Here is a 14,110-nt window from a genome sequence, read left to right as displayed (position 1 = left end):
ACCCGGTATGCACCCGATCCTGTCATATCGTGGAAGCTAAGCAGGTTTGAGCCTGGAGATGGTGCGTGGACGAGTTGTTTGACTTCATATTTGACTTGTTTAACTTTTAAAATGAAATGTAAAAGTTTAATTTTCCTTTTACCAGGTAAGGCCCACTGAGCTATATAGATCCTTTTCAAAAACAACCTGGCCACAAATGATAGCTCAACTTAGTGGTTTATCACGTGGAAATGTATAGCAGCCAAATACTCTAAACGCCGTGATGTTGATTCTAAATGTCAGGGGAAAACCGGAGGACCCGGAGAAAAATCCACGCGACCACAAGAAGATAGACACCGCAGACTCCAAATATACAGCAGCAGGCGTGAGGGTCGAGATCGAACCCACAACCTCGTGCATACCAGGCGAGGTAGTTAATGTCTCCTAGCCACCGTGGCGGACGGTCTCGTTTAGCCGGTTGCCCGGCTATTCTGCGAGGGACATCCGTGGTGTGCGAGCACAGCAGCAGCCCACGCAACAACAAAAGACAAACTCACCCATGGGTGACCAGCCGCATGCCACGCTGTTCGCTGTGCACTGTGCTTACGTGGCGGACAGCAACATCGCTTGTTGTACTTGACTTCTATGTCCCCCCCCTTCCCCCACACACGTCGATGCGGTGAAGTATGGGTGAGACAAGCCTCAAGACCTGCACGTGTGGTGGGGGGGGGGGGGATGCCCTCATCCAGCAGTGGATTGACAAAAAAAGGGGCTGTCTGTGTGCATTCTAATTGCCCGCATGGCATCATGTCAAGAGAACGAAGGAATTCCATTCTCGAACTCTCACAGGTGGGCAGTGCACCACCTTGTGTGAGAGAACGGCTCGGGAAGGTGGCCAACTCCGAGTGAAGTCGCTTCCATCGGTAAAGAAGAGCTTCATAGCTCGTCGGATTCCTCCTGGAAAAATAAATATTCTGATTCTGCATCTTTGTTCACACCGTAGATGCGTTCCTTTGCTATGCACCTTCGATTAACACAGTCAGCTAAAGAAGTTCAACATGCACACATACACCTCGCAGCATTTGCTGCACGTCCATTAAACTCGAACGTATCATTCTGAGAGCTGGAATTCGCCAATTTTTTGTTTTGTTTAAACGAGGCGGTGAAAACGAGACTAAAGGGAAAAAGTTAAATGTTGCGATTAAAATTGTGGACCACCAGTCGTGGCTCTCGTCGACTGGCGGAGCGGTGATGACGGCCTGAGTCAGCGGTGGCAATCCGAGGCTCGGGAGCCAGCCGCATGCGGTGGCTCTTTCAGGACTGGTGCTTCGTGACGTCATTCATCGAGGACCACCTCCGTCTCGTATTTACACGCATTGGCGGCTCTTGAACCGTTTAGTGGTTTTTTTTCCCCGACGGATTCGAAAACAAGTTCTCTTCTTGTCATTTGGGTTGCCGAATCCCGGCCCAGGGTGAATCGCGAAGATCGCCGGCGTCGCGAAAGTTACCGTCGCGGCACCGAATCGCCGCAAATCCCCGCCGCGGCGCCGGTTGCGCGAGCGGCCGCGCTCACCGGTGAACGCCGACAGCGGCTGTGCGAAGAAGTTGTAGTCGCGCATGAAGAGCAGGTAGCCGCTGTAGAGCCACGCGCCCAGGTAGAAGACGAGCTTCCACGCGTTCTCCGGGAACTTGGCCACATCCTGGGGGCGCAGCCGCAGCTTTGCCGCCAGCGGCTGCGACAAAAACACGACGGAGTGAGCGTCATCGTTGGGCAGCTACGTGTGCCGCAGATACGCGCGTGGCCCCTGATCCGGCACTGCGGACCAGAGGTCGCAAACGGGTTTTGATTCCTTACCCGAACCCGGCCGCACCAGGGTCGCAAACGGGTACCCGTACCCGTACCCGGCCACGGGTAGCCGGGTATCGGGTAGGGTACGGGTATCGGGTACCCGGTTGCGACCTCTGCTGTGGACGCCAGCGAGGGTTGGGGGATTGCCGCGCACATTTTGAGAGACTCCCTTCCCCGTCGCGAGTCCAGGGTTTCCTCCCGCACGCATAAACACTCGCTAATTGGCAGAAAATTCGTAAATATAAAACCCATTACATCGCGCCTTAGGGATTGCGACGCGTCCTACCGTTTTTTCAGGATGTCTGCAGCCGCATTCAGGGCTTCAGACACGGAAAGCTTCGCCACGCGGGGTCACATGGGATCACGGTGGGGAGGGGGGGATCGTGGTTTACTGGCGCTTGGGGATAAAACAGGAATGTATAAAATTCCACAAAACAGAAACAAGGGCGGTTGTTTAGTGGAGGGCCTAAATGCGGTGCTGTGAGAGTTCGGGAGCTCACAAGAGAGACGTGTGTGTATGCCTCTGGTCTAGAAGTCACAAGCAAAACTGTCGAACACCCTTTTCCTGTTCCACACGCACGCAACCGGCCCCACTGTTCGACGCTGGGTTTTTACGCAGAGTCGGCAAATTTGGACAAAAACAAGCCGGCCATCCACTTCCGGAGCGCGTGGCCCAAAATACTCCGTTTGAAACTGTAATGACTTGAAGGGATTTGAATCGACTCCTTTATAAAACTGCTGTGCCGCTGGGGATTGTTTTAATTGCTATTGTTAGACATGATGTTAGCTTTTCGATTAAAAGCTTTCGTGACTGCGGGGATTCATCTTCTTGGTTCTTTCGGTAAAGACAGACCTGTTCTTCACCTGAGGACGGCTGCTTGCGTTGTGGCCAAAACGTCGTGAGAATTGTATTTTAGTACGTTTCATTTTTATCGTTTTATTATTTCCCTTCTACGTGACTTTACCGAAAGAACCAAGAAGATGATGTTATCTGTTTCTGCAATGTGCACGGATAGAGTTTTGGAAGGGAGTTCAGATGGCGGCGTGGATTTCAAGGAACGCAAAGGACTTGCTCTCTGACCCCGTCTCTGTTACAGTCGCTCCGTCAGCTACTGCTGCCACCACTGAGTCGGGACAAAGTTCAACGCGCTTATCGGCCCCCGTGCCAGAAACCCAAATACTGCGCTGGGGCGAGATAAATCCCTTCGTCCCCGCTTCACCCCCTAAACCCCATCAGCAGCCACGCGCACTGCATAGCCACACTGCCAGCACGTGTCAAGGAATGATGCAACGTGGCGCGAGGGGGACATTGTCAGTGGTGAGAGGTGGCCAAAATGTGAAGTGGGCTTTTTGTTTTGTTTAAATCGTGACCCTAACGCTTAGCTCTCCGACGCGTTTTCGGGTATCTGCCTTAGGCATGTGGAGCGAAACGTCAGACAACGGACAACGAGCAGTACCACCCGAAAATAGGGCAGAGAACTACATAGCTGCACAACCGCGAAAACCTCCAAAGTAGTGTTTCTGTGTTTTAATTGTATTCCGCATGTTCACGTGCAGTCCTGATGTGTATCCACTGCTGGATAAGAGCTTTCCTTGATCCCGTGCAGTTGATGGCGGTTATTTGACCATATTCTTGAGTTTTTTCGGTAAAGTCACGTAGGTAAAAAATTCAAATAAAATAAAAATTACGACGTTTCGGAGGCAACACAAGCCTCCGTCTTCAGGTGGAACCGTCACAGCACGCTCGCTGCATCAAGTAAATGTATTCACCTGAAGACGGAGGCTTGTGTTGCCTCCGAAACGTCGTGATTTTATTTTTTAATTTTATTTTAATTTTTTACCTACGTGACTTTACCAAAAAAACCCAAGAATATGAATCATTGCAGTCACGAAAGCTTCAAATCTAGAATTATTTGACCATACTTCACCATGCTGGTTCGGGTGGCTTGATGATAGCAGACAGCAAAGATGTTGATACGGTAACGCAAGTAAATTTTTGAGTTCGATCGCGTAAATATTATAAATGTGTCGTTAAACCCGCCACCACCCGACACACGGCCAACTAGTAAGGGTTGTCACGTAAACAGAACGTGGCCAATTCGTCACTAGTACAGCACTAGTGTGCAGTGTATAGTGTAGTGTATAGTGTAGTGTATACTGTAGTATACTAGTACAGCACACCGGTGTGTTGAAGAGCCAAGCCACAACAAACCTTACTAGTTGGCTCTGTCGGGTGGTGGCGGGTTTAACGACACATTTATATATTTACGCGATCTAACCCAAAAAACCTCTTATGGATGATATTGGTCGCTAAGGAACTACGTGTTAAACTACAATTAAATTTGCTGCACGACAATGTAGGCCCGCGGCAGCCTATAGCACCTGTTTCAAGCGTGGCGGTCACCCATCAAAGCAGTGCGTAGGCTCAACTTAGCTGAGCTTACAGAGTATGTCCGATCGGGCGCAATCCGGGCGATTCTGTCGTAGGCTGATTACGGTATATTGATTTTTTAGTAAATACGACAGCAACATAGAAACAATGGGGAGGTGAAATGCATAATAAAATAAATACAAATAATATTCTTTTATTATTTTAATTCTATAATTAATTCTATAATTATTTCAATTATTTTTATTTATTTATTTTTACCTACGTGACTTTACCGAAAAAACCTAAGAGTACGAATCCTGGCAGTCACGAAAGCTTCAAATCTAGAAAGCTTCAAATGCAGTTGCTTGCCACGTGAAAGTGAAGCCGAATTAGGCAGCGGTCTCCAGCAGAAGACGTGATCGTGGCTGGGGCCCAACTTGCCGGCGGACAGGGTTGTTGCTTTCTGGCAAGCGAACCGCGAGTGACATTCGAGGCCCCGTGATGACAGGGTCCCGGACACCCCACGGCGTTACGCGTTTTCATAATAAAAAGTTTTTTTGGGGTGAGATCGCGTAAATATGAATGAGTCCGCTAAACCCACCACCATCACCACCACCCGACACGGACAATTGATAAGGTTTGTCACGTAAACAAAACGTGGTCAGTTAGTTAGTTACTGCAGCACACCGGTTGCGTGTTGGAGAGTAAACCCACAACATTTACAGTTAGAGTATTGTGACGTTTCGCTGGCGATTAATACAACCACAACAACCACCACCACCACCACCACCACAGCAACCACCACAACAACCACCACAACAACCACCACAATAACCACCACAACAACCACCACAATAACCACCACAACAACAACCAACACAACAACCACAACAACCAACACAACAACCACAACAACCACCACAACCACCACAACAACCACCTCAAAAACCACAACCACCACAACCACAACAATCACAACCACCACAACAACCACCTCAACCACAACAACCACAACCACCACAACAATCACCACAACAACCACCTCAACCACAACCACCACAACAACCACCACAACCACCACAACAACCCCCACAACCACCTCAACCACCACAACAACCACCACCACAACAACCACCACAACAACCACCACAACAACAACCACAACAACCACAACAACCGCAACCAGCAACCTCGCCAGGCGATTTGCTTATTAATCGCCAGCGACACGTCACGATACTCCGCGTGTAGATGTTGCGGGTTTACTCTCTAACACGCAGCCGGTGTAATGGGATAAGTATCTAATTGGCACGTTTTATTTACGTGACAAACCTTACTAATTGGCGGTGTCGGGTGCAGGTGGGCTCAGGACACCTTTACATCGACTCGATTTCACACAAAGCACCTTTATTATGAATAACACTGGTCAACACACTTTTTCTGGCATAAGGTATTCCAACGGGGTTAAGGTAATTTTGGGGTGCTGATTCCAAATCTGGCATCAGTTTGTGTCTATCACATGAGGTTTTTGAGATATAAAAGATTGCATTTTCAATAAAAAGTGCAGAAGAAAAATATTAAATAAATGTGGACATCTACATAAAATTATATTATATACACACTATCCTAAAAATACAGCACCATATTTTAACACTAAAGCAGTCACTGCCTCGCAACAACTTGCAATCATAAGTGACAGAGTTAATTTCGGGTAAAATCAATGAAAATGGGGTATGCCGATAGCATAAAAATGAGATGTGATAGAGCAAATCTGAGATCAGATTTCGAATCAGCACCCTGAGATTAGTCTTGAACAACTGCAAAAATTCAGGCCAGAATTTTTTTAAATCCTTTATATTAAGTTCACTTGCTTGCTTGCGCGCTTACGACCGTGCAAATCTTTCGGTCGTTTTTTAACCCACTTCCCGTGATCCAATCGAGCTGACATTTTGCACACAGACTCGTGCGTGACAATTTATTTTCGTGAAAATGTTTTTCCATAACTTTACACTTTTTAGGATTGTTTTTATATTTAATTACCAATTGCTTAATGGTGGCAGGCAATCATCTGACCCATAGGTGGCAGCCATCTCAAACCAGAGGACGAGAGGACTCTAGCCGCCACGCATATAAAGGATTTATAGTGAAAAACTTTGTTTTTACGGGTTAATTTTTTATTTGTTGATCAGTGTAATAGTTGTCGCAAAATCTTCCTCCTACTGCTACTGCTGCTGTGCGTGAAACCGCGTGGGGGTCTCTGTGGCCGCGCTGTGGTGTCTGCGCTCTCCGATTGTAGGGCTCCGTGCACGACGTCCGACGTTTCGGTTCGATACCCGCGCTGGCAGCTTCTGCTTAAAAGAACCCCCGTCAATAATAATCGGCGACCTGTTGGGGCAACGCTCCTCCTTCTTCTGAGCAGCTGCAGCAGCAGCACATTGTTTAAGAGGGCCCACAATGTGAACTTCCGTCTACTGTATATGGGGTAAGCCTTTGGCGGACCCCCCCCCCCACCCTATGCACTCCTCGTTGGTGGCGTTATCCTCAAGACAGAACAACAACAAACATGTGCCGGTTCTTACGGCCACAGCGGAGTGTGCGCGCTCATCTTAGTCGACACACACCAGCGTTGTTGTTGTTGTTGTCGTCGTTAAATGGTTCCCTCTCTCCTCCCCAGTTAGTGCTGCTCAGCACTGCCCGCCCGGCACAATAAAACGACGACACGACACTACACTATCTCTGTCGGCGATCTCCCGCATGCCGCAATGAGCCCCCTCGTCTCGAGCGGGTGGCGAAGCGCGGCTCGGCACGGGGCTCTGGTGCAAGACGCGACTTGGGGCACCCCACACCCACCCACACCCACCAACACCCACACCCACCCACCACCCTCCAACCCACCCACACCCACCCACCAACACCCACCCACACCCACCCACCAACACCCACCAACACCCACACCCACCCACCACCCTCCAACCCACACCGACCCACTTTCCTCCAACCCACACCGATCCACCTCCCCTCCAAAACCCTTCAACCCACCCACCCCCAACCCACCCACCCACCTCCAACCCACACCCACCCACCCCCAACCCACCCACACCCACCCCGCTTCAACCCACCCACACCAACCCACCCAAACCCCTCCAAACCACCCACCAACCCACCTCCAACCCCCACCTCCAACCCACCCACCATGTCCAAATTCCACCCCGGCGAGTCTGCGCGAACCCTTCTCCACCGTGACCCCCGCTGCTGCCACTGCTGCCGCTGCTGCCACTGCTGCCGCCGCTGCTACTGCTGCTGCTGCCACTGCTGCTGCCGCTGCCACTGCCGCTGCCGCTGCCACTGCTGCTGCTGCCGCTGCTGCTGCCGCTGTCACTGCCGCTGCCGCTGTCACTGCTGCTGCTGCTGCCACTGCTGCTGCCACTGCCGCTGCTGCTGCCACTGGTGCTGCTGCTGTCACTGGTGCTGCTGCTGCCGCTGCTGCTGCTACTGTCGCTGCTGCTGTCACTGCTGCTGCCGCCGCCGCCGCCGCCGCCGCCGCTGCTGCTGCTGTCACTGCTGCTGCTGCTGCTGCCACTGCTGCTGCTGCTGCCGCTGCTGCTGCTGCTGTCGCTGCTGCTGCTGCCCCATGGCCTGCGCCCTCGGCAGTGAGCCCCGCGTGGCGAGGCAGCCTGGGCACGGCAATCCCGAGCCGCCCTGACCCCCCACGCACCCACAATCACCACCCTCCACAACTCGATCCCACCTCTGGCAGCCCTGACCCCCCACGCACCCACAATCACCACCCTCCACAACTCGATCCCACCTCTGGCAGCCCTGACCCCCCACGCACCCACAATCACCACCCTCCACAACTCGATCCCACCTCTGGCAGCCCTGACCCCCCACGCACCCACAATCACCACCCTCCACAACTCGATCCCACCTCTGGCAGCCCTGACCCCCCACGAACCCACAATCACCACCCTCCTCAACTCGATCCCACCTCTGGCAGCCCTGACCCTGCTCAACCAGGGGTCGGCAAAACCAAACATAACAAGATGAGGCTGATTTTTGTTTCGAATTCGGTGTAAAAAAAAAAAACTCTAAATATTTTCGGGGTCGCGGTGCTCGTGATGAGTACGAGACGGAGCGGGGGGGGGGTCCGTAAATGAAGCCCCACCACATCCGCAGGTCGCCAAACCCTGCGGCGCTAAACCTCTCCCACTCACCTCGTCTCGTCTCATCCACCACAGTCTCCTACCCCATCCACCACAGTCTCTTACCCCTCGTCTCGTCTCATCCACCACAGTCTCCTACCCCTCGTGTCGTCTCATCCACCACAGTCTCCTACCCCATCCACCACAGCCTCCTACCTCATCCACCACAGTCTCCTACCCCTCGTCTCGTCTCATCCACCACAGTCTCCTACCCCTCGTCTCGTCTCATCCACCACAGTCTCCTACCCCTCGTGTCGTCTCATCCACCAGTCTCCTACCCCTCGTCTCGTCTCATCCACCACAGTCTCCTACCCCATCCACCACAGTCTCTTACCCCTCGTCTCGTCTCATCCACCACAGTCTCCTACCCCTCGTCTCGTCTCATCCACCACAGTCTCCTACCCCTCGTGTCGTCTCATCCACCACAGTCTCCTACCTCATCCACCACAGTCTCCTACCTCATCCACCACAGTCTCTTACCCCTCGTCTCGTCTCATCCACAGTCTCCTACCCCATCTACCACAGTCTCCTACCTCATCCACCACAGTCTCTTACCCCTCGTCTCGTCTCATCCACAGTCTCTTACCCCATCCACCACAGTCTCCTACCTCATCCACCACAGTCTCTTACCCCTCGTCTCGTCTCATCCACAGTCTCCTACCCCATCCACCACAGTCTCCTACCTCATCCACCACAGTCTCTTACCCCTCGTCTCGTCTCATCCACAGTCTCCTACCCCATCTACCACAGTCTCCTACCCCATCTACCACAGTCTCCTACCCCATCTACCACAGTCTCCTACCCCATCTACCACAGTCTCCTACCCCATCTACCACAGTCTCCTACCCCATCTACCACAGTCTCCTACCCCATCTACCACAGTCTCCTACCCCATCTACCACAGTCTCCTACCCCATCTACCACAGTCTCCTACCCCATCCACCACAGTCTCCTACCCCATCTACCACAGTCTCCTACCCCATCTACCACAGTCTCCTACCCCATCTACCACAGTCTCCTACCCCATCTACCACAGTCTCCTACCCCATCTACCACAGTCTCCTACCCCATCTACCACAGTCTCCTACCCCATCTACCACAGTCTCCTACCCCATCCACCACAGTCTCCTACCCCATCTACCACAGTCTCCTACCCCATCTACCACAGTCTCCTACCCCATCACCACAGTCTCCTACCCCATCTACCACAGTCTCCTACCCCATCTACCACAGTCTCCTACCCCATCTACCACAGTCTCCTACCCCATCTACCACAGTCTCCTACCCCATCTACCACAGTCTCCTACCCCATCTACCACAGTCTCCTACCCCATCTACCACAGTCTCCTACCCCATCCACCACAGTCTCCTACCCCATCTACCACAGTCTCCTACCCCATCCACCACAGTCTCCTACCCCATCTACCACAGTCTCCTACCCCATCTACCACAGTCTCCTACCCCATCTACCACAGTCTCCTACCCCATCTACCACAGTCTCCTACCCCATCTACCACAGTCTCCTACCCCATCTACCACAGTCTCCTACCCCATCCACCACAGTCTCCTACCCCATCTACCACAGTCTCCTACCCCATCTACCACAGTCTCCTACCCCATCCACCACAGTCTCCTACCCCATCTACCACAGTCTCCTACCCCATCTACCACAGTCTCCTACCCCATCTACCACAGTCTCCTACCCCATCTACCACAGTCTCCTACCCCATCTACCACAGTCTCCTACCCCATCTACCACAGTCTCCTACCCCATCCACCACAGTCTCCTACCCCATCTACCACAGTCTCCTACCCCATCTACCACAGTCTCCTACCCCATCTACCACAGTCTCCTACCCCATCTACCACAGTCTCCTACCCCATCCACCACAGTCTCCTACCCCATCTACCACAGTCTCCTACCCCATCTACCACAGTCTCCTACCCCATCTACCACAGTCTCCTACCCCATCTACCACAGTCTCCTACCCCATCTACCACAGTCTCCTACCCCATCCACCACAGTCTCCTACCCCATCTACCACAGTCTCCTACCTCCTGGACCCTAAGCGCCCACCCATGGATCACACGCGGATTTCCCCTCTTGGCCCCCTCGTCACTTCCACCGCCCTCATGCCTCACCGATCCCTTCCCCTGCCCCCCCCCCAGACTCCACATCCCTTCCCCTGCCCCCCATTCCCATCTGGAACCCTGCCCCCATAACAAAGACATCCCCCGCGTAACCCGAACAGACTGTTGGGGCAAGTGTCGTTAGCGAGCAGCAGCTGAGAAGCCCGGCACGGCACACACGAGGGGGACGGGGTGACCAGCACCACCCCGGCCGCCTTTGTCTCCCCCAGTGTCGACGTTTACACACCGCACCAACTACTCATTTGAGGCCGAGTCGACCTAGGCGAGTACCCACGCGACCGGGCTGGGACGACCGCCACCGCTGTCGTCCGTGAGCGTGGAGGAGGAATTGAACTCGATGTGACCGCGCGGTTCACCACCACCGCTCCCCCCTCTAACCCCGTCCGTGTCATCTTCTTGGTTCTTTCGGTAAAGTCATCACGTAGAAGGGAAGTAATAAAATAATAAAAATAGAACATAATAAAATATTATGTTTTATTTTTATGAATAATAAAATATTATGTTTTATTTTTATTATTTTATTACTTCCCTTCTACGTGATGACTTTACCGAAAGAACCAACAAGATGAATCCATGCTGCAGTCACGAAAGCTTCAAATCGAAACCCGTCCGTGTCGTGCCCCCCCCCCCCCAGCGAGTCACCTTGAAGACGTGGGACGTGGCGAGGATGCGCGCCGTGATCCACGCGAGCGCCAACACGACCACGATGACCGCGTCGCGGCGCCCGAACGTGGCCGCGTTGCGCAGCGTGCGCGCAGCGAGCGCGGGGCCGCAGTCGGAGCAGTCGCTCCACTCGCTGCGCACTCGCGAGTACACGGCCACGGCAGCATCCGCGTAGTCGAACAGCAGACCCGAGACGCCTCCAACTCCATCACCTCCATCACCTCCTGCTGCTGCTGCTGCCATCGCCGAGAGATGAGCGAGCGAGCAGCCCCAGAGCAGATCTGACCCCCCGCGCACGCGCGAGTAACGGGAACAGCTGCGCCGTGTCGAGGGGGAGTTGTGTTGGGGGGGTTTAAGGCGGAGCGAACATTGGGGTTGGAGCTGGGGCGGTGCTGCTCGTCCCCTACCCCGCGTGTGTGTGATGGGGCGGTGGTGGTGGGGGGTAGCGCCCCCTAGCAGCTGGCAGGAGGAGCGATGCTCAAGAGTGTCTGCCCCCCACCCCCCCCCGGCTCAACTCGCGCCGTGTCCTCGTTTGCACTCTTGGCCACGCGTGCGCTGTGGCAACACGTGCGGTGGCTGGGTTCCGTTGGTGGTGGTGGTGCGTGTTAAACAGGGCTTCGTTTCAGCCAGCATTGGTATTGCCCGGTAGAGATGCAACGTAAGGCAAACGTCAGCGTGTGGTCGGGACCGTTTGTTCCAGCGTTAGCCCGACAGATTTCCATGTTTTGATGGGTGGGTTGGTGACCCGAAACATATCTCGATGGCACGCGCGCGACATCTCTGATGATGCCCTCTCGCTGTGGTTACTCGTCACCTCCCGGTGTTGGGTGGTTTCCCCCAGGGACACATTTTAAGACATTTTAACGTTGGCCGTGTAGGGGAGCTCCGTCGTGCAGAGCTCGACATTTCATTTCATCCGAGTCTGATCATTTGGTTGCGACAACGTCCAGTATCTACCGCGACACGTGGCACCGTCCAAGTCACATTCCATCTCCCACAATTGTTAAACGACTTGGACTCTCGCCCCTGTTGCCCCGTCGCATTGTGAATGTTTTCGGTTCATTACATTTTGGTTTTCTTGGTTCTTTCGGTAAAGTCACGTAGAAGGGAAATAATAAAATAATAATAATAAACATAATAAAATACAATTCTCACGAGGTTTCGGCCACAACGCAAGCAGCTGTCCTCAGATGAAAGACAGCGTCATTCAGACGCTGTCTTCCCGACAGACCTGTTCTTCACCTGAGGACGGCTGCTTGCGTTGTGGCCAAAACATCGTGAAAATTGTATTTAATAATGTTTTATTTTTTATTATTTTATTATTTCCCTTCTACGTGACTTTACCGAAAGAACCAAGAAGATGAATCCCTGCAGTCACGAAAGCTTTAAATCGACATTTTACATTTTGGTTGTTCGACATTTTCACTCCGTGAGCCGAAATGCAAAGAAATATTTGCAAACTATATGAAATGCTACAACGTTAAACAAGATGTTTGGTGATGTAGCTGGCAGCATTGGCAGTGGTGCACAAGTCTACATGACAATACACTAACACTGAACTAAAAACAAATATTTTTTTATTTTACCAGGTAAGGCCCACCGAGTTATATTGCTATTTTTCAGAAGCGACCTGGCCACAAATGATAGCTCAACAAAGTGGCTTATCACGTGGCAAATGTTATTGCAGCCAAACTCTAAAACGAGCGTTTCTAAAATTTGCAGGAAAAACTGGAGGTCCCAGAGAAAAATCCACGCGACCACGGGGAGAGAGAACATGCAAACTCCAAATACACAGACATCGAGATCGAACCCACAACCTCCTTTAAACCAGGCGAGGTAGTTAACATCTCGCCACGGTGGCGCAAAAATAACACTGTGGTCTTAAGCCAAAAAAATGGTTGACGTTTCAGGCAACGGCCTTTCTGTGTTTGCCGGAAATGTCATCTATTATATATTTTTTTTCTATTTATGACCACTGTTATTGACTTATGTGTTGAGTTTGTATTGTAAATCTAACATATTGTAAAATAAAAACATGCACACACATAACTTGCATAAACCAGAATCACTTAGCACGCGATTCAATGCTTGTACCGTGAGCGGGAGTTGATGAATCATTGTAGGCCGCGGGTTTAGATAGCACAATCAACGGAATGCCAAGACTGGTTTTTCATCACCAGTTCAACACACCCTTTCCCAGAAACTACAGACGTTATTCCAGGAATACAATTAGCCAATTGTATGGAGAGATTCATTTCATGTTGTAGACACTTTTTAGTCGTGTACTGTATAATGGTTTTGGGTCAGGGATAACAAGGAGTCATCATACCTCCTTGAAGATGTGTACCCCGCTGCTTACCAGCGGGATGTTGTATATAAACAGCTTCAGGGAATGTTTTTCAGTAGTTCCTCAAGCCGGTGTAGATTATGCAACATTAGCCCAACACCCCCAGTGATTTGATTAACTGCAGTTCCCAATGCTTAATGTGTTATCTCATAACAGATCAATAACTGGATTTTACAATGAGCAGAAATCACTCCACTTACATACACGATATTATTGCTCATTTCTCAGCACAGTGATTCTTGCACTGTGCCATGTTTGTTGTAGTACGGAGTTAGACTGATGGCCTTAATCTAAGTTGTCTTGTGGTTGTTGTTGACTTGCATCCCACTAAAATTTTTGCACACAGCGTTGGTGTACGGTGCTTTTTCTGGAAGATTTTTGCTGTTTTTTCCCTGGATTTTTCTGTTTGCGCATAGTCTCTTTAAGATGTTTTCTTGTTCATGTTTTAGTTTTTTTGCCGTTGCACCCGATTCAAGAGCCGAATGACTCAGGTTTATACCAAATAAATGAACTTGAACACAGCGACCCAAGTTAAAATCCTGGCCACGACC

At 51.5% G+C, this 14,110-nt stretch overlaps 1 protein-coding gene across 1 annotated transcript in view; it reads right to left on the bottom strand.

Moving 5' to 3' along the window:
• LOC133354105 (ceramide synthase 1-like) overlaps positions 1–11,543 on the bottom strand; it is a 32,837-nt gene extending 21,294 nt beyond the window's left edge. Inside the window, exons 1-2 of the mRNA XM_061570684.1 lie at positions 11,192–11,543; positions 1,553–1,712 (exon numbers count right to left, since the gene is read on the bottom strand). Of these exons, the coding sequence (XP_061426668.1) occupies positions 1,553–1,712; positions 11,192–11,455 (424 nt within the window). The 5' untranslated portion in view covers positions 11,456–11,543. The remainder of the gene's footprint in view (positions 1–1,552; positions 1,713–11,191) is intronic.
• Positions 11,544–14,110: the final 2,567 nt, after the last annotated feature.

This window comes from Lethenteron reissneri, chromosome 46, assembly GCF_015708825.2.
Source record: "Lethenteron reissneri isolate LAM-NWPU_2019-01 chromosome 46, ASM1570882v1, whole genome shotgun sequence".
In the NCBI taxonomy this organism is placed as follows: domain Eukaryota; kingdom Metazoa; phylum Chordata; class Hyperoartia; order Petromyzontiformes; family Petromyzontidae; genus Lethenteron; species Lethenteron reissneri.
The sequence above is the reverse complement of the archived record's forward strand: the minus strand, read 5'-3'. Positions and strand labels throughout refer to the sequence as shown.